General features: G+C 41.7%; 2 protein-coding genes across 4 annotated transcripts in view; one reads left to right on the forward strand and one right to left on the reverse strand.

The window, feature by feature from the left end:
* SAXO1 (stabilizer of axonemal microtubules 1) overlaps positions 1 to 9,197 on the forward strand; it is a 36,651-nt gene extending 27,454 nt beyond the window's left edge. For both annotated transcript variants that reach the window (XM_009461149.2, XM_087741370.1), the window contains exons 3-5: positions 241 to 420; positions 3,556 to 3,758; positions 7,932 to 9,197. In XM_009461149.2, the coding sequence (XP_009459424.2) occupies positions 241 to 420; positions 3,556 to 3,758; positions 7,932 to 8,884 (1,336 nt within the window). In that variant the 3' untranslated portion in view covers positions 8,885 to 9,197. The remainder of the gene's footprint in view (positions 1 to 240; positions 421 to 3,555; positions 3,759 to 7,931) is intronic.
* Positions 9,198 to 18,087: 8,890 nt separating this feature from the next.
* ADAMTSL1 (ADAMTS like 1) overlaps positions 18,088 to 21,320 on the reverse strand; it is a 198,882-nt gene continuing 195,649 nt past the window's right edge. For both annotated transcript variants that reach the window (XM_087742441.1, XM_087742442.1), the window contains one exon: positions 18,088 to 21,229. In XM_087742441.1, coding sequence (XP_087598567.1) covers positions 21,123 to 21,229 — 107 coding nt within the window. In that variant the 3' untranslated portion in view covers positions 18,088 to 21,122. The remainder of the gene's footprint in view (positions 21,230 to 21,320) is intronic.

Here is a 21,320-nt window from a genome sequence, read left to right on the forward strand (position 1 = left end):
GGCTGTTTTTGTTGGCTTCACAGACTTTTTTGACTGTGAGCTTTAGTAGTAGACAGAAACAACCCTTTCTTTGTGCGGGTTATGCTTTTGCACTTTAAATGATCAAAGCTGTAGCAGTCATTGCAATGCTCGCTTATCCACTATTTCGTAGTTGCAATCTGCAGCCAACTTATACAATGAGGTATTATTAATCAGCTGCCTGTAAGTCACTAACTCCTGTGCTGCATTTTTCCCTTGCAGATGTCACCATTGTCCACACCTGCCCACCAGGCCCTATGAGAACAGTGAGAAGCCATGCATGCTGTCAGAGTACATGGAGCGATACCCCCTTTATGCCATCACTCTTCCCAGAGGCTCATTTAAGCCAAAGGAACCATACAAGATGGCGCAGATATCCATGGAAGGCATCTCAACTACAAAGTATGAAAAACAGTGAAAGTGACTGAGGACTGTGACTTAGATAATGTGTGTGTGAGAGATGGGTAACGGAGAAAAGATAAATGATTGGTTTTCACAAGGGCAGCCTGAAGAGAATAACGTTGAGGTTGTACAAACACTCATGAGGGCTCTGTGAAGGAGGGATGAAGGTCTGAAGCCGGTTGCTGTAGTGGAGGCAAGCAGCTATTTTTCTTGCACTTCCTGGAGGGTGAGATGTGATCTGATCAGAGAATATATGGGACATAGAAGCACAATCATGGTCTTGGCTTTTGCTCACTTTCTGTTTTCGGAAGGCTTCTGGGAAACAAGCAGAAATGTTGTCTGGGAAAGTATGGATGATATTGGAGGAGTATTTTTCTTTTTTGTGTGTGTTTTGTGTGGCAGTTTTTACACTGTAATGTGAATGACTGGTTTCCAAGGAGGTGTGAATAAGATAGACCTTGATGATTGGAAGGGGAGTGTGGGTGTTTTCCTCAAGACAGCCACTGTGGATTGCTGGACTGTTTCTGCTTCTCAGCTATGTTGTTGCTCAGTGTTGGTGTTCGGCAGAAGTCCTCACATTCGCACTGTGCCCATTTCCCTGATGGAAGTAACTTCTGAGGCTCTTCCCTGCTGCTGGCAGAGTGATGTGCCAAGAGCTTGTCCACAGAAGAAACTCATAAAAAATAGGAATCTGATTCTTTAATATGAATCTGAGAGCTTCCCTTTCCTCAAACAGTGACTGCTGCCTGATCTTGATGTTTACTTCCTTGGTCATCACAGGCACAGTCATGAGCGACATCACTCTTGCCTTTGCTAAACTGAATTGGAGACCTGGGAGATGTCAATGGCTATTAATAAAGTCTTAACAGCTAACACGACCCATTTGTCCTCATCCTGACATGGAAGCTCTGCCAACTCCTTCCCCTACCTGTGCCTTTTTAAGAGTTGTCAATTTAAATCACAAATGTGGCTGATGAAGTCTGAAATGCTTGACCTACATTTGGGACGCCTCTGTCTACGTAGGAGTTTTCAGCAACATCCAAAAGGATCAGAGGGTTTCAAAGAGCAGACTTCACTTGTATATATGCCTTCCATGTCTAGCATGAGACAAAGCAGCTAGATGTCTTCGTGTCTGCCTATAGCTAAATCCTGGGCTCATTATTGTCCTCTTAAGTCAGTCGAGGAGGGGCAGCCACCCCTGTCAAGGAGTCCTTAGAAACTTCCTGTTCAATCAGCAAAACTATCCTTGCTCAAACAAGGCTAGTGATTCCCGCAGTAACTGTTACTCCTTGAGTTTAGTACAACTTCTGAAAAGCAGACTAGTAAGAAAGTGCAGAAACTACTTATACTTGCTTCTTCAGAGCATGCACTCTACCAAATACGTAAAACTTGCCTGCCCTTGTAAGAGGAAAAAAAACAGAGCCTGAACAGTTAGCCATCGGATTGCAAGTCTTGCTGTCCTCTGGGCATCACTGGTAAGAAAATACACCTAGCATGAAAGTATCAATGCCTACTGGAAAAGTGCCACTACCAGTTAGAGGACTGCTAAAAGCTCTGGTTCTGTATGGCTAAACTCAAGAGAGAATGAATTGATGGAGTGTATGAGAATAACTGCAGGGAGCGCGAGGCCAGCAAACACTGAGTTGTCACCAGTCTTCTCTAATAACCCTTCGCTGAGTGTTACGTGTCATATTGCAACAGCAAGCCCCCTTGATAAAGTCTGGGAGTTGCAAGCAGTACCATTTTTCATGGCATCTTAGATGCAGGTTGCCACTGATTTATCAGCAGATCAGTCTCTCCTCTGTAATCGCCACTGCAGGTTCTGTTGTATCGCAATAGTCAGAGTGGGAAAAGGTACTGCTCCCACTGCCAGAAAACCCTTGATCACACTGGTGAAGAATTGCCTGCCTGTGATCTGTTACTTGCCTCTGGTACAGGCTTGGCTGTTTCAAATGTGGGATTGTGCAGCGTACCATGAGTGGCTTGGCAAAAACCCTTTCTGTTACTGAGCCCTTCTTGCTATTGAGGATGCCGCATGCCTGTTGTATTGTGCACGTCTTTTCTTGGCTCCTCTTAAAAAACGCGTTGGCTTTAAATTGCTGACAAAAGTATGCCAAGGAGCTACAATATGTGTGACACCTACATAGGCACCTCTTGATGCTCTTGGGCTTTTTTTTACTAATGCATTTCTGGTTTTACCCCTATGCTTCATACTTTGCAATGTGAATTCTCTTCCCTTCAGCTCCACACAGACTTTTGAGAACCTTGTTTATTTGCTAAGATACATTAACTAATAAAATATATTCAGATGCTCAGGCTCTTGCCCACTTAGCATCACTCCAGAGGTAAAGTTCAATATTAATATTAGAATAGCTCCTGTATTGACCGTTTCTCCTGGCCGACTGCCAATGGTGTAAACAGATCTGCACACCAGTGGAAAAGTACTCTGAGCCTAGAGACTGAATTTGCTGGTGTCAGTCAGCACACTCTCTGCCCTGTACCAAAGGATGTGGGCAGTGAAATAGGTTCAGGTTAGTGAAGGCCAGATAGTGATGTTCTTTTCTTCTCCGTCTTGTTTCTGTAATGTTTTATTGGAGTTAAGTAACATTACTCCAGTATCTTAAAATAGCTTTTTTAGTGGTACCTGAGACAAAGCTGATTCTTTCCTCAGCTGGTGTTTTGCTGTAAAACTGTTTTGTTGTTATCTCCCCATCCTGGGCTGAACTGCTGTACCGTGTATTGTCTGGGAAGGCTATTGTTGCCTCTCTCATGTTTCCCATACAAACTAGATAGCTTACTGTAATTATTGGGTTTTTAAAAGGAGTTATGTCTTCTGGTGTAACTCCACTGTAGAACAGAGATAGATAGCTTTGTGTATGGCCGTTAACCTCACTGGGTGGAGGGAAGGAGGAACCTGGCCTGCCTGAGGTTGTCCAGAGCCGCCTCAGTTCCTTTTTCAGAGTCCAGGTTTCCAAATGTGAAAGGTTTGTGTGTTTCATTAACTGCCTGTATCCTATCCAGACTTTCTTAGGCTGTGGAGATCAGAGGAAGTATGAATTTCTTTGTGTGTCCAGAAAAATGAACATAATTTTTTTCCCTTAAGACAAAAGACATAATGAAAATTGTTCTTCACAGGAGAGATTACATAGCTCATGAAGTGTTGCCACGGAAACTTAAACCACCTGAAAAGCATATCAAGAGTGATGAGAGTATGGATTTGACCTCCACTTATAAACAAGATTATAACTCCTACACTACCTCTCAAGTACCTCCATGCCTCCCCTGTGTGACGAGATATATCCCCAGCGCCAAGATGGATACAAGTACCACTTATGAAGGTATGTGTCCTTGCAGCTTCCTTCAGGACTTCACCAGTAGCTTCATTTTTTAAGAAGACAGATCAAAACAGTGTGCAGTTGTTACTCCTTCTGTCTGTGTATGCCAGCAGGAACCACACAGACACATATTGTTGGCAATACAGCCCTGCATAAATGGTAGAATTGGGATCTCTCTGAATTCACCTCCTTCGCATGTCTGACAGGCCTACAGGCATCCTAGGTAGAAGCAGGGCTGTGAGAACTCCTGCAAGTGGGTTCAGCATCATCATCTTTAAGATATACTGAACATACTCTTGGTATACTGCAGGGCTGGTCCACACATTCAGTGGATCAGACACATCTAAAATATGTAGAATTTGCTAGGTTTGAGCAGGTCATGGAGCATGGGACCCTTTTTGAGTGTGCTGCAGAGTTAATCTGTGGATGTGCAAGCGACATATATGGGAATTACAGACACACAGAAGTTCCACACAAATGTCCAAAGCACTCAAGCTCCACTCCTGGTAAAAGAGGTGAACTGTACATCTAACTATGGCCTTGTTTCTCAGTAGCAGTAACTTAGTGTAGGTGGTTTGTCTTTGCAGGCGCTTTGTTCCTTCCTCTCCTCCAGCACGAATTCTCTTCTGTATGCACTGGGAGAAAGCTTTCAGTTACACAGTTACAGTAACTGTGCTAGTTTTGGTATTAAGTTGTAAGTAGAAAATCAGAGGATTTTGTATCCGCTCTGCACAACTTCCAGCTAGCTAATGTTGCTAAGCAGATAGCTACCATTTTTGTATTTCTTAAAATAATTTTTAATTATTTTATTTAAATTTTATTTTTATTATGCTGTGCAAGTATAAAAGCTTATGATCAGTGCTGGCATTGAGATTTGTCCCAATGTATAGAAACAATTTTTTTCTTAAAACTCAAAATGATAAAGGAAGTAAGGAAATAAAAGCTATGTGAATGCAGTGTTAAGATTATCCAGCTGAAATGACTGAAAGTCAAACTGTAGTGCAGCTGCATGTTTGCAACGGCAGAAACTGGAATTTTTACATTAAGCATACAGGAAATACTGTCCATTTAGAATGACTTGAGTCATGAAGACTATGACCCACAGGTGCAAAATACCCACGTTTACTCAATTTTGAGCACTTTGTTTTGCATAGGCAATGTCACCAGATGGTATTAATTGGAATAGCTTCAGTGAAGCCAATAAAAAAAGGCTGCTTTGCACAAGCGGAGAATCTTTCCTTCTGTGTTTAGATATCCTTAACTTCTCCATATCTGAACCAGATGTATGTCTTTGTCTTTTATCAATGTTTAGGTCAGCACCTTAACTGTTACCCCAGAGCTCTAATAAAATGTATCACAGCCACATTTGGTTATGATTTGCAGTATTTTTCAAAACACTGCAAATGGAAATCTTCTTCCAAACCCCCTCAAAGATCAAGTTGCATACTGAAAGAATTCCCTTTTAAAGGCCCAGGTTCACAAAAAATACAAGTTTTCATTGTGTTATTCTCTAAGCATTGCTAGGTTTTACTGATCACTACTCAAGTGTGAAAGTTTGAAACATGGTATTCAATTAATTATCATAATTCAAATATTTAAGCAGCATATAAAACAGTGCTGCATTGGTATTAAATTAGCTTTCCTACTGTATTGTCATACTCCTTCGCACTAAACACACCATATCTGGAATGACACTGTAGGTTTAAGATAATGCTATTACATATCTCAATTAATGTTAGATGACTTTAGTTTCAAAATTCTCATCTCCTCCAATGAGATAGACATAGCAGTTTCTATCCATCTGCAGGTGTGTAATCTAATTTTAGTTTTGTCTTGCTTGGTTACAGTGAGATGTGCCTAACGCTCCAATAACATATGGTTCATATCCTCTATTCCCTCCTGTACCCCCTAATGTTTTCAAGATTGTGCTACATGGGAAACTATTAATATCTATGGGAGAAGAATTAGAGTTACAATAAAATTGTAACATATTTTGAAGGAATAGTAGCACTGCTGGCTTACACTAAGTAAAATAAATTCATAATGCCTATGAGGTCTCCAAATGTGTAGAGCTTGTAAATTTTTAAAATTGAAGACAGATGGACTTGCTTGTCATATTTTGAATACTTTGCAAAAGCTGTGGTTACATCCAAAACGCAACGATTATTTTCCAGAAAAGATAATGGGGGAACCTAAAAAGTTTTTTGGTAACTCTTGGTTGGCGTCTGAAATGTCAAATCTCTGAACAAGCCCTTACTTAGAGATGGACTGAATGTCATTAGCTTCTCACTTTTTAACACTTTATTAATACAACCCCTGTAATGACACATGTCCATTTATGCTTGTGTTTCACCCTGCTGGAGGATTTTCCCTTCAGGAAAATGATGTACCCTAGGCATGGGCACAAGGTCAGGATCCCACTAGTGTGGTGGTGCCTGGACATCTTCTGTTCCCCCAGAGAAACAGAAGCACCTGGGGCATTTAAGCACTCCTGGCACTAGCAGGGCACGCAGCCTGGGCTTCAGTGGCAAACAGTGGCAAACGAATGTCTATGGCGGTGCACACAGGCAGGCCCATGTTCTCCACTGACTTCACTAATTAGTGGTGTGAGGACAGCTCTGTACCCAAGGGCCAGGATGCTCACTGAGTGCAGCACGGCACCTATGGCTGCTGCTTCCTCTCTTGTGCCAGGGCAGAGCAACTTGATTTGAACCAGAAGGACTTTAAATGGACACATAATTGGGGCAAAAAGTAACTTTTTTTCATCAACTTCGCATCATAATGAACACATCCTTTGTGTAATTGTGTTTGTGCAGTACAATAGCCCCTGACATTCAAAAAGAATAACTCTGTTTGGATTGGAGAGTTCAAATATCCTAATTCCTAATTGCATCATTTACTCTCTAGTACTTTGAAATCCAGACTTCCTTCCTGTGCAGAGTCAGCTGGAAGCTTATTTGCCTCATGACTCTCAATGTGGTTTGAAAGGAGGGAAAATAAAAAAAAAAGACTGGGGTTACCTCCAAGACTATTGCTTTTCAACTTCCTACCAGTAACCATAATGCTCTCTAGGGGAAGTTGCACAAGATTACTAGGAAGGGAAAAAACAATGGTCTTGTGGCTGCAGCACTGGTCGCAGACTTAGGCAGCTTTGCAATAGATTTCTAGTGTGACTGAGTGCAAATCTTTTTAAGTCTCAGTGCCTCTTTTTTTTTTCCTGGTATCCTGCTGAGGAAGGAAGATATGAATGTCTCTAAATTGCCACCTAAAATGTTTTCTTTGTCATGAATTTGCATAGCAAGATTTCTGGAGTATGGACCATCTCTGCAATATGATTCTATGCTTCAGATCAGTGCAACCTTGTCTGCAAATTCCAGCAGTTTTCTAGTAAGTAAGAACGGGAGACAGAGTTACAAGCTCCTTGTCAGTTCCTGCTTGTACTCACAGCAGGAGTACCACAGAGAGCAAAGCCAGGAGCTGAGGAGATGCCACACAGCACAGCTTGCTGACACCTAGATGAGCTGCAAAGCCCTGAACTCAGCAAACAGTAGGCAGCACCACATCTGTGCAGCTGAGAAATCAGGTCATCCGTAAATGAGAAGGTGCAACGAGGAAGGGTAGCTCTGTGACTTGGCCTTTAGAGCGGAATGGTGGACATCTGGTTCTCCTTGCCCCAGAGATACTGATGGAGACACCTGGACAGCCTTCTGTGGACACAGGCATACTCTGCCTGTGCTCTGAGCCAGCCACAACATAGCTGCAGGAAGGTAAATGAAGGGGATTGAAGTCAGTGCCATGATACTCCACTTTCATGATTTCTGGTTGACTAAGCATGAGGACAGCACCCACTCAGTCACATGCAGAAGGCGTCTCTGCAAGACTGAGAATGTAGTTTAATCTTTCCACATGGTATTTCACCATCTCTGTAGGTATGTGTAAGTACAGGACTATTTTTATTACATTTTCTGTGTAGATGCTAAGCATTTCCAGGGGTTAGCACGCTAGTGTATAATGTGTTCTACAGCAGCTCTTTTAATAGGATTTGTCAATCATTGCAACATCAACAAATATTTATTGCAGTAGAAAATGTAATAATCAAAACATAATATGGTATATACCTAATATCACCAAAGAAATTCCGTTGATCACTTAGATAGGATTTTTCTTATGTTTCAGATGACTATGTGCTATGGAATGAACCAAAGACAGAGCTGGTCAGGCCAAACGACAGGTTTCACCCATCAGAAGAAAAATTTGACCACAGAACCATTGTCCAGGATGACTATCTCTACAGGGGGCCAGTTGCCACTCAAAGCTGCAAACCTTTGAATCTAGTCCAGAAAAGCAAGGTTCCCTTTGAGAATATAACCAATTATAGAGTGAATTATGTGCCACACCCTCTGGAGAAATGTTATGTCCATAAACATGAGAAATACAAGGTCAATGAGGTCCCATTTGATGGTCTCACTACCCACAAAGTTTCTTACAAGGGGCTGGCTGGTGAGCCAGCCAAGCTGGCAAAACCCTACCAGCCAAAGCTTCTCCATGATCTTCCATTTTCCTCTACAACCGAGTTTCAGGAAAAATACCAAGCTTGGCCACGGCCTCCTGTATTCACCAAAAAACCTGATGTATATCTTCCTCCTCTGGAGAAAATGGACCTTCACACCACTACTCAGATACATTACAAGCACCCAAATGGCAAGCCAGCCAAGATGTGTCGATATTTGGCCCAGCTTGAAGAAAGGACTGAGCCATTCAATAGCTCTTCTATAATGAAGGAAGACTATAAGCCTTGGCTATGCAAGAGACTAAAACCTATCATTCATGCTCCAGAGCTGACTTTCTCGGCAAAGTCAATGGATTGCTTGACTACCTTTCAGACCCATTATGTGCCTCATCCGCTGACAACAACGAAGAGCTATAAGCCTGCCTGGTCAGGCCCGAAGCATCACACTGTGCTAGATGCTAAAACTACCTACACTACCAGCTACACACCAAAGGGCATTGTTAGATGCTTAGCCTCTTACAAAAACCCACCTGGTTACGTCTTTGAGGGAACTGATGCTGATGGTCACAATCTCTATCTCCCTGCTTCCAAGACTCAGCGCCTGCAAGGTGGACACTGAAGGAAAAAGAATGTGTATGCAGTCTTCTTGGAAATGGATTCAAAGAGCAGGGCCTCAGTGAACTACAAATGACAGCTTCATTTTCTTTGTAACCTTCTTTCAGACCAATCACTGATTTCATATTTGGAGACCTCTTAAAATAAACTTAATTCCCAGGCATTGTTTTTTTCTGGATCATTTGCACAAATGAAAAACATAAAAACTGGGGAAAAGACACATTGATCCTTGTTTCTCTGTATTTTTTTCTTTTTCCCAGCTAACTCTTGCTCTTCAATTGAAAGAGAGAACCTCCTCCTGAGACACTAAAAGAGAGATCTCATAGTAACATACATTATTATTTGTGTAATGGGGGTTCAGCCGTGTCCATGATGACAGCAGTAGAACAGCCTCTTCAGATGAATTACATGCTGTGAAGTCACACTTAAAAGTCATGGCTGGATAACAAAGTCTGAGATCTGGCCTTATCAGTCACTCCCATCAAAGACACATACAAAAGGTACAATTACTGGGTAAATATTACTGAAGATTGCGCCTTCATTAATTGCGTCACTGTGCTGCCCAGAGCTAGGCTATCAGATGTGAGGTTGTCATGCCAAAGATGCCACCCTAGACTGACAACTTGCAAGGGAAGCTTTTCAGTAAAAGCTCGTCACTGCAGGATGCAACGAGGGTACCAGAAACGTCAAAGCTTGACATTGAAATTACCATGTGTTGCTACAGTTCAGCCACCAGCTGGAGTTGTGTTACCTTTTGGATAAAGGCAATATTAAGCTCCTGACAAGAACTGTTCATTTCTGTGTTCAAGGTGCTTTTCTGTAGGCTTATGAATGTTACCATAGCACTATGAAACTTACCGGCTTCTCAAGCATTTTCTGCTTTCCTAAATCCTCCTCTCCCTTACTCCTGGCAGCTCTGGCTGTTTCCTGAGTATGTAGCTCAAGTGCTAGGTAGAGTTGTTGCATGCTGGAGGAAACGCTTGTGTCTCACTATTGAGGTGGTTGTATTTAAAGAGGAAGCGGAAGACAATTTTCTGTGTAATCATATTTTAAGACTTTTGAAAAGCTTTGAAACCCGTTGGGATAGAAGTCTTCCATAAGTGCTTGCAAGCTAAAGCCAAACACATTCCATCTGGAAATGTGAATGCTTAACCCTGAGGTTGGGAAGCCACTGGAACAATCATCCTAGAGGCACAGTGGTTCTGCATCACTTGAAGTCCTTAAATCAGTCCCAGAGGTCTTTTCTAAACATATGTTCTAGTTCAATGAAAAATGATGTGCTTGCAGCAGGAACAACTAGACAAATCTCTACAGATTACACCATACAAAAGGCCCAAACTATGTAGTCATTGATGGCTCCACACAGCCTTCAGAAATTCAGGAATCTGTAAAATATTCACTCACCTGTAGCGAGGTATTGACCTAGAGTATGTTTGGCATTTTTTTCAGCTCCTGCTATCTTACCAGCCTTCTTGAACCTTCATGTCTTTAATGTTGAGCTTTGATAGGAAAATATTTTTTCTTCCCTATCTCTTTTTGTTCACTTAGTTTTCTGATTTTATTTAGCAGCCTGTAATTCTGTCTATTCTGAAACAGAGTTTATATGAAAGAAACAGCTGGGTCTTGTGATTGCAGAAGAGATTGTTCTTTTATGCAGGAAAGCTCCTCGACTGTTCTTTCAACTCTTTGATGTGAGACTGGCAGCAAATGCAGACCCAGAAGAGTCTAGTGTATAAATCTATCTTTATTACAGGTTTGTGGGGTTTTTTTTTGCTGGGTGGATGTTAGTCTTATCAAAAATGGGTAGCAATGCAATATGATGCTTAGCATTAGTAATTACTGGATTTTTGAACATTAACAACAGGAGTCTTGATTTTGCAAACGGTGGACCAGCTCACAGCAGCATCAAGCAGATGTGACAGGTTTAATTCCATCACTTTCACAGCATGAGACACAGGTTTGGTTTTTTTTTTTCTGACTTGTACCTAAATGTAGGAAAAACTTATTAAAGCCAATATATGAGAACACTAAGGAACAAGAGTTCACTTGAATGACTAAAGGTGTGGCTCCACAGAAATTAAAGCTGATATTAAATCTTGGGCTGCTGTGGTCTCACCTTTCTCCCCGCCTGCAGCTGCATGTTCCCCTGGTTGCCTCTCTTTCTGGTAACAACATTAGCACTATCTGACTGCATGATAGGCTAGATAAGGAGACTGACCTGGCTGAAGGCAAACCAGTGTTTCGTAAGGGTAAGACCCATTTACTTCATTTCCCTGAACCAGTGCACCACACGGTTGCACAATTGCCAACTTAGGTGCAGGAGGTCAGCGCAGAAAGAAACATGTGGCTCAGGTAGCCCAGACTTTGCGTGGCTGGAAGTGCTGTGGAAGTGCATCCGCTCCTTCCCAAATAAGTTGTTCAGTGCCTCCTAATTTGGTGTTGCCCTGAAGAAGGGGCTTTGTGTGCTGCCTGACCTCCCTTGGAGGAAGGGTTTGTTTAACCCTGTCTCTGTCCGCCTCCTTCTCCCTGGTGGAGTGCTAATCACAAGGTGAGCCTCTCCACCGCACGGACAGGGCTGCGCTTCTGCCCCTCCTGGCTTCCTGTGCAGGAGCTGTCCTGCCTTTGCTCTGTAATGCAGTTAAAGTAAAGCCACATCTTTCCAGCCTGCAGTTTAATTTTGATTAAAATGGGTAGTGTCATTAGAAAATCAGCATAAGAGAAAATTCTAATTTGGGGAGGACTGAAGTGCTTAACACAGAAAATAAAGATGGGCTACACTGCAGTACACAGGATTTGGTTACTGTTTTCATGCAGAATGAATTTATGGATAAAGATGAGCAGAAGTTCGTTTTACCTTATGTTTCTGCCAATTAAATTTAACTTTTTCTTAGAGTGGTCACAATCTGAGAAAGAAGGAAGTACAGGCACAAATTAGAAGCCCCGAAAAAGAGCTTAAAAGGTCACTGAACTGCACCACAGGTTTGTGTAATTGTTTTTGAAGTTACATACAAGAGGAGGAAAATGAAAATAAACCGTGTGCATGGCAGAACTAGATGCTAGTGCTAGATGAACTAGCTCTTGTTCAGAAACCTCTCAGATGCTCTGTAGTGATCTTACCTGTTTTGTGGGACAATAATAAGTGAAAAAAAGACTACCTGCCTCTGGCCCAGCTTCCAGTGTTGGGAGCAGCCCTGAGAAGCTCATGAAACTTGCAGTCATGATGCAGCACAAGACAACACTTGTGATTCAGTGAACAAATGGGTGGAAAGAGGGGAGTCAGCTGTAATCAACCTCCTACTTCATTCATTTGTACTTTTGAAGAATGGATAACGGCATGAATACCTAAACAATGGCCTAAGTACAAAGGCTACTATTGAAAAGTGTTTCAAAAGCCAAAATGCAAGGATGAAAGCAAGGGACTCTGTCCTTGGCAGGACTGAGAAAGGCATCCAGTGGAGTTGTACCATAAAGCATGCAAAAAAGAACAAGGAGGATTGTGCGAACCAATAATAGATGAAAACTGTCACTGCCAGAGCAGGTTACTACAGTGGTATCAATTACTGTAATCAATGCCGATAGACACCAGCTGTGCACAGCAACAGTCCCCTGTATGTACACTGCAGAGCCTGTTTGGAGGAATAGCTTCATCCTGCATCCCTGCAAACACAGAAGAGGAGAACTCACCAGCGCTACTGATCTCCAGGGCAAAGCACAATCTGTTAGGCAAGTCTTAATCACAAAAGCTGAATTAAGGAATTTTGGTAGCAGCTTCCTGGAAGGTCCTGAATGCCTGCTCGGCCAGGAGGAAGGGACCACTGTGATTCCTGCCTGTGGAAAGGCTGAGCAAAAATATTTAATTCCCCTGTCCTCAGTGGGAAACAAAATAAAACAATCCCAAAAGAAACCAAGTTATCTGGAATAATGGGGGAGGGAACTAATCAGTTCAGTTTTGACTTGCATGATATCAGCCTTTCAACCACCTGTGCCTGCAAGGACTGCAAACCCCAGTGCCTCACATCTGCAGGAGACAGTTATTCCATCTGGAGGAGATTTGCAGTTGGCAATAGGTAAGATGTCAAAAAAAAATCAGTAAGTTATATACTTATGGTCTAGAAATATGAACAGGCCGCAAGTTTGTGAAAAGTTTACCACTACAAACTCTAAAAAGGGCTTCACCCAATGCTATAGATTGCTAGAGAGAGCAAATTGTCAGCACCTCAAGTGTTTCAGAGCTACGAAGAAAGTATTGAAAGATAGGTGGTATGCTTCAGCAAGGACTGAGGACGTTCATATTATGGAAGTAATATCGATCCTGGGCATGGTACTCTGGAGACAGGATGCAGCTGAACTTAATGTACAAAAAAGCAAACTCTTTCTTTGCAAGATAAAAAAAAAAGGACTTTCCTGGGGCATGGATAGGAACTTTCTGAGGGAGCCATGTCAGCTCTGTTGGAAAGAGACATTTGGGCAGAGAACTGTGGTCTGGGTTCACTGGGATGGGAAACTTCCATAAAGAATTATCTGAGCAGAGTTTGTTTTGGGTTGATCCCATTACAAAACCCTCTTCCCCCTACTGTACTACTGTCTCTCTCTGCCTCTTTCCCACATTGGAAGCAGTTGTTTGATGGTTTGTGCCTCTCTTCTTGCTTTTGTGGGGAAACAGCTTTGGGGCAACCTGATTTTCACTTCTCCATCTGGCTTCACGTCTGTCCCACAGATGTTTTGGGCTGCATTCAGCAGGGAAGAAATAGGGTAACTCTTAAAGAGACAATGGTGTGTTTGGCTTTATATTCTCTGTTTTCACCAGCTCACTAGCGCGTTGCTTGCTGGTGCAGAGAACTGTCCCTAGACAGGTGAGAGGACTCATGCGGTACTGCTGAGTGTCATCACATGGGCTCAAGGGTGCTGCTTTGCTGGGCGAGCAAGTCCCTGCTCTGCTTTGCTCTCTGCTAAAAAAGAAAAGTGCCTGTGGGATCCTTCCTGCACAGCTGGGTTTGATTTGCTGTGATTTGTATGTAGTGGGTTAACAGTGAGAGTTTTCTTTTTTGGTAATAAAATCACTAGGATGTATGCTATTAGTGGAAAACTGACTCCACCAGTGTTTCAGTAGGTGAAGTGTTTTAACAAGCATTCACCAACCTCATGGGCTATTTATTTAAACCAATAATTTATGCTTTTAAAAAAAGCAGCATGTTGAATAGGGTGGGGGCAAGTCTCCATATAGCCCAAACCAAATTACTCCTCAGCCCAACCATTAAGCACTTCCTTAAGAGAAAAGAAACCCGTCCTGGCTCCTCACTTGGAGACCAAGCTGTTCACGGCCCGTCTGGTGTGATCTTTCTGGTTCAGGTTTTATTATTGTGCTTTGCCACTGGCCCTAGGGAATTTGTAAATGAAGTAGTCTCAGACCTCATGTGAGACCTAGAAGCAGTAGACTACTTTATAGTAGTAAAGAGGGTAGTAGTAGGGAGTGGTTTCCCATGCCCATGTCATCCAAAGCATGTGTGGATAACTATATGCTTACCATGCAATCATTCACATCCTGCTGCTGCTTAAGCAAACAGTATTTATATGTAGCCAGAGTACAACCCTCCAGTGTCCCCTTCCCTTTTAACCACATAGAGCTGCATACTTTTATTTATATCTACACAAATATAAAGCTTTTATTTGCAAAGGGCTTAAAGGCTTAGGCAACACTTTTGTTTTTCCCTTTTTTTCGTCGCCTAAGAGATAAGCAGTGTGTTAGCAGGAAGGATAGAGAACTGCAACCTGAACAAGCGGCACATTGTTTGTTCATTGTTTTGGCTTACAAGCCCTAGTTGTCACAGTTTCATAAACCCTATCCCTTGTCCGTGCCAACTGAATTGCCTCCCTACTCCTTCCTGGTTGCCTCTGCCTCCAGAGAGGACTCTCCTGCCTGGGCTCTGTTCAGCTGGGGCCTTGGCTAGTGCAGTCCTGCCTGCTGTGCTGCAGCCCTTTTGTAGTCTCGGGGGCTTAGCCAAATGCCTGGTCTTTCAGCCGGTGCCCGGGAAATCTGTGTGTCTGGGCAAGCATGGAGGCACCCTGCAAGACAAGAATGCCACCTCTGGTGAAGGATGAGCATTTTGTGGTACTAGGGTCGCTTTTGTCGTGTGAGCTTAGTGGTGATGCTGCAGCAGCTTCACTGACATGCTGTGCAGAGGAATCTGGCCTTTAGAAACGTGGTGACCAACTTCCTCAAAAGCTGCTGCTCTTGCTGACAGAGGGACTTGTTTTGAAGGGAGTGTGGAAGGAGCATGGTATGATGGAGTCTCTCCTTGGAACGAAGTAGTGTTTAGCAATTAAATTTAGTAATTAAATCAGCTGTCAGGGTCAACGACCTGCAGGGCTCTTTGGAGCTATGTAAGCAAGTGAGGGGAGAGTGGCGGCTCTGGGCTCTTGTCAGTGGCACAGTGGGGTGCCAAGGAGAAATGGGTGTGTGGCAGGCGATGCAATGCTGCATCACTCCTTCCTATCTGCCTCACCTCACGAACAATCAACATGTGCAGTTCAGAGCAGCCAGAGGCAGTATAATTTGCACATGGTACAGATTGATATAAACTCAGAGAGCGCCATTAAAGACATTCCCATGCAATCCCCTGTTTCTCTGTGAAGTAAGCATGTGCAGGTCTCCCAACATGTGTGCTCACCAGTCACAGTGCCAAAGGCAGGCACCAGTGTAAAGCCGCTATGCGTGAAGGGCAAAGCATGTCCAGTGGGCTTCCTGCATTAAAAGCAAAACAAAAAGCACTGGCAAGATTCTCATGAGAATGAATTGTATCCAATTGTGGTTACAGGGCGTGATATTGGCAGCAAATATTTCACCTTTCACACTTTTATTTATTACATTATGCTGTGAGCTACTTTCTGTGTCAGTGACAGGGTATATGCTTTGCCCTCAGTATCTCTAACAATAGTACTTACAAACTGATTTTGTTTCATCTTATTTTGGTTTTTTTGGTTGATTGTTTTTTGATTGGTCAGAAGCCATTTTTTGCTGTGCTAACCTTCTTTCTCCCTGTGTAAAGCCTTCTTTATATGAGCATGAGCTGGTATACAAACTCACATTAGTGAGGAGCCACTGTTGATGATCCTGTTTTAAATGCATTTTGTGAGCTACTTTGTGCTCTGTTTTGTCAGTTTCTTTTTTTTTCATTTGAAAAAACTTCCCAATGGACCCTGCTGTGATACTTCACTAATGCTAAGGCACTTGTATACTCTCAGCCTTGCTGCCTCAGCCACCCAAAATGCATTGGATGGCTCAGTAGAGGCTATTTCAGGTTTTGTAACCATTCTGGCAAAAAAGAAGGGCTGGAGTCTGTGATTTCATGGACTTTCTAGTCTCAGTCTTCATCAGTGATCACTGAATGAAAGATGAAGCTGAGCACTGTATTTGCTTCTCAGAGGGACAGATGGAGAACAAAATGTATTGTTGTGTTCATGTCTTCATGTGTGAAGTTGAGAATGGAAGCAAATAATTTGTATCTCAGTGAAAAGGCAGGGGAGGACAGAAATAAGTATTGTAATCAGAAGAGGAGATGCTGAGATATGGCTTTTCCCCTTATAAATCTGAATAAATAACATGTTGGATTGCATATTATTGAAATGCCTTAGTGAGAACTTTACATCAAAATTTGATTAAAATTCCTATGACCAGGTTTTAGATTTGATTCTGATTGATTGAAGGGGACATGCTGGGTGGAGATGATGAAAAGCAACGTAGGTGAAAATGATGATTATCCAATATGCTTTTAGTGTGAGAAATGTGTAAGATCAGTAGAAAAAGGATGTCTGATTGTCCCTGCCCTCAATTTTTTGCTAACTAAAGTATTTGACATCTTCTTTGGTTTAGTTTCCACAAATAAAAGCTGAGTGTAACAGTTAATATATAACACTATTGATAAATATACATACACCTTTAAAAAAGACGACAAATGGAATGGCTAAATTGATTCGTGAACTGCGGCTAATATGCAGAGCCATAGTTAGCATTAGCAGTTCTGAGCTTCCCATCTATGTACACTGGTAGTCTGTGACAAAATCTGACATTCAAAACAGTTTGAAAGCTTCTGTGTTAAAAGTTAGATTATTGAATGAATGAAGTTAATTCATTCAATTACTAGCTGAAATGATCAGTGACTCACTGACAGCTGCCATTAAGAACTTATGAGGACTTCTACGGTCCTGAAACTCTCAAAGAGAGTAAGCACTTGTTTCATCTTTTTCTACACATAGAAGTGTCAGCTTATGCTGATGTAGAATAGTCAAATTTATTTATGAATCAATATTTGGATGCCCAACAGATGGTAAGGTGATCGTTAGCTTTTTGTTTGATACGGGAACTTGCAAAAAGGATCATAACTTAAAAAGAAAAAAAGCTTCAATTACAGTCCATATAACTATGGACAGATAGTAGGAAAAAAAAATCCAGTTAAAGGTTACTTTGGAAAACTCTGCCTATGGCTTCTATGGTTTTAAGAACATGTATGCAGACATACATGCCTGGAGTAGTTCAGCTGTGCTTACCTTGCCACTTAACAGAGGACAGGAGTAGGTCTCCTGGGGGGAACCTTTCAGCACTGCATTTTTATGCTTGTTGCAGAACTGTTTTTCTTCCTAGAGAAAAATTAGTACGGAGAACAAAACTGGAAGCTTGCTTTTAAGTTTTTGAAGGCTTTTTGACTTGACTGGTAACTACAGCAATATACGTAAAAAGAGAATAATTATTCTCTTGAGAACCTAAGCTGGCCTGCTGTTCATTTTACATCAACACCAGCTTCTATACTTGTTTTACTCAAAATGAATGACCGAATTCCCATTGTCTTCAATACTGTTGCTTGGAAGTCTTAGATCTGGTCTTTGGCTTGCATCTGTGTGTGTGTTTATGTATGTGTGAAGTATTATTTACCTGCAATGTAGGTGTCTAAAAAGCATATACGGGAACATGATACTAGGGAAATTGTCAGTAAATCAGAGCAAAATCACTGCTCCCTTTAAGAAGAGACAGTGTATCGTTTGTTGGAAAAGGGCAACAGCAGAACCAGCTTAGTTTTCAAAACTTGGTTTTGTCTTTGTTAAGAGAAAATGTTTTTGCTTTATTAATTTTTTTCTTCTTTCCCCTCCCCCTATAATTCTGATCATTACCAGGATTCCTTCCATGTGTATGCTTGATGCTTCAAGGAGTTGCAAGCTCCATTACTGAAGGCAGCAGCGACCTATAAGGAAAGACTGAAGTAATAGGGGTTGCTTCATGCCATAGGTTGCCGAGGAATGTCACAAGATGTCTTTAAGCATTGCTGCATAGAAAAAAAGGGGTATACTTTTACTGATTTCCATCACCCTAGGACCAGCAGTGATGGCTTTATACTTCCGCAAGAGCAATATAGAGGCAAGACATTAGTGAAAACGAATAAAGCAAAGCAAATGAAGGATTAAAACAGGTGAAGGATTGAAACAGGTAAACCTTGTCCAAGACAAGGTGCAGAATCTTAATGGCTGGAGACTTTTAAAAACAAGTTAAGACACCCTCTTTCCCCAAGGCAGGTAGATCATGTGTATTTCGTGTAAGAGCTGTGTGCTGTTACCGTAATACATAATAAGGACAGAGTACTCCAACAGCTTTGCTACTTTGTTTGGCTTTTGTTTTTAAGATTAATAAACAACACGTCAGACATCAGTAGATAAATAAGTAACCTGCATTACTTGTACAAAAAGTTATATAAATACACGTTTGCTGTTTTGTTTTCTCTTTAGAGAAGGAAAGCGTCCTTTCATAAAATATCCAGCAATCCTTATCTTAACTGAGATGCTGCCAAGTCACAATTCAGAGGACAGACATGTGAAATTAAATCTACACTGTGCAGAGACAACACAGTGGCCCTCCAGATCTGATCCTTCATGTTTATCCTATGCACAGTTACACAGCTACTATTCAACATGTGATCATCTGAATGTGTTTTGCTATTAAAAAAATGACAATATTTCCCCGTACTGCTTTTTGTTAACTACTGTACTAGAAATATCCACCACATCATCATCGTTATCATCATTATTATTATTATTGTTGTTAAGGAATTGTCCTTCATTCCATGCATAATTATCATTTCCCAAGTTAAAAACATCATCCCTCCCTCATGTCATAGTTTATAAAGCACTCTGTGCACAGTTAAGCAGATCCCTAATTAAATGCAAATGCTATTAAAATTAGGTGAAATACACTATTACTGTTGATTTTAGAGGAACAAAATTCTGGGGAGATTTAAAAAAAACCCAAAATAGTTTTATCTGGACAAAATAATGTACAATTATTAATATTGCACTTTTTGTACAAGAAATCCTAATAAATATACAGAAAAGATATACATTTACATACATAGAAAGACATTCTTCTTTTTTTTTAAATAAAAAGTTACACTGATGCTTAGCAACACTATTTCTTGAAGACCCATTTGTAGTAAGAGCATTCACTGCCAGATGTGTTTTGAAGTAACCCAGCTTGAGACAGTTTAATGCCATGAACCTGGCACTCACCCCAGAAGTGGACTCCCAGTTTTGCTGAAAAATCCACATGTCACAGAAGCTGTAACACAGCAGTCCTTGAACAGCATTTCATTAATGGATCACAAGGCACGAACCCCACTGAGGGTGACATGAGAGGCACAGGCAAACCTTTAATTTAGAGATGGTCTTGAACCAAAACCTCAGATCCAGATAGCTCTCCTTTAAAGTTTCACAATGCTCACAATCCCTACTTTGCAGATTCCTCTAATTTTAGGGCCCTATTCTGAGCAGAGTAGAGAGTGTCCAGGAACTAAAAGGACAAAGCACTTCACTGGCTGCATAACCACTGCAGCTGGCCAGGGGGAAAGACTCACAGGCAGCATGCAAAGTCATGCTGTGGGTGTGATGTTTGAGCCTCACTTTTTACATCATATCTTCAGGGTGTTATACATGGGCTTAAAAATGTGCTGCTTTATAGCACCTGTTTTGTTGTGGGAGGCAGCTAGAGAGGAGCACTTTTGTTAAAAATTATTGGCATTAGTCCTCTGGGGCTGATGCTGAATCCATTCTGTTTCTACAGAGTAGGAATAACCACAAGAAATCAGAATACAGCTCTTTTCTACTACTTGTCCAAAAAGGCTTGGCTTCCAGGAGAGAAAAAATTCACATTAGCAGGATAGGAAAACCCACTTCCTCAAGTTCCTTTCCAAAACCCCAGGTCTGAAAGCACCAAAGCTCTGGGAACTGGTACTCCTCTCTTTTCTGAATAAGTGTTAGGAGGATGGAGTATGTGAAGTAGCTCCTGTTACCACAGACAATTGCTATCTTTCCTGCTTGTGCTCTCTACAGGACAGCATTTGCAGGTTTGTACTACAGTCTGTCAGTAACAAATCATACTTTCTCTCCTTCTCCTGGATAATAACTACCATCATCAGCTCACGTCTGTGCTGAGGGCAACTCTCCTATCCCCGATCCTCCCTCACAAGCACAACCTGGGAACATTTTCATGTTTGTTTTAGTCTCACTCACATTACGCACTATTGTTCAACTTCCCTAGACACCAGATCCTTAAAGATCACAAGGATCTCCCACTGAAACCATTTAAAGGCCTGGCGTGAGAAGGAGAGAGGGGTTTAGAAAGAAAAAAAAGGAATCCAATCTTGGATGTAATAAATAGGTTTATAAAGCAAAATCGTATGCTTATATTCCCAAAGTAGTCTGAGATAGGTGAAGTATCTGTATACTGCATAGCTGAATGTTTAGTTTAGCCTTTTTTTTTTTTTTCTCCAGTACCCCATGACCTGCCAAGCTCTTTGATTATTTGTTTCATATTGCGGTGGTCCAATGTGATGCTAGTTTTTTACTCTGATCTGCTTCCCCATCTGTCTGTTGGTGTATCCCCAGCTATGTACATGGATTATGGGGCAGTCCCACTTCTCTCAGGCCCACTGCTGGTGGCGTGGGGCTCACTGACTCTTTGTGGTATACTCATGACTGTATTTTGCTGCATTCTGTCTCCCAGAGTCATAGAAGGGAAAACTTGTCAAGTCCCTTTACAACAATGATTTGGTAAAATGTTTTCTTTTTTTTTTAAAAAAAAAGGGAAATAAATAAATAAAATGAAAAAAAGAATTCCATTCCATTTATATTTTCTGTAAAAGTCCTTGCCTCAGTGAAGCAAAGGCTGTGATCCCCTTGTTCCTCCATTTTCATTGCTTTTGTCTTCAAGCTTTTCCACATGTCCCACAGCAGCGTGACTTGAATTGGGTGAGCTGGCAGAGTTTGAGCTGCTTCACTTTCTCACAGTACCTTGTAGTGTCTCTGCACTCCACTGCCAAAGGGGAAAAAAAAAGGAGAAATGGTGATGAAGCAATGAAAGAAGGATTTCTTACCTGAGAACATTTCATGGGGAGGCCAAGAGG

This window comes from Nipponia nippon, unplaced genomic scaffold (genome assembly GCF_047370975.1).
Source record: "Nipponia nippon isolate SJK-2023a ecotype South Korea unplaced genomic scaffold, ASM4737097v1 scaffold_8, whole genome shotgun sequence".
In the NCBI taxonomy this organism is placed as follows: domain Eukaryota; kingdom Metazoa; phylum Chordata; class Aves; order Pelecaniformes; family Threskiornithidae; genus Nipponia; species Nipponia nippon.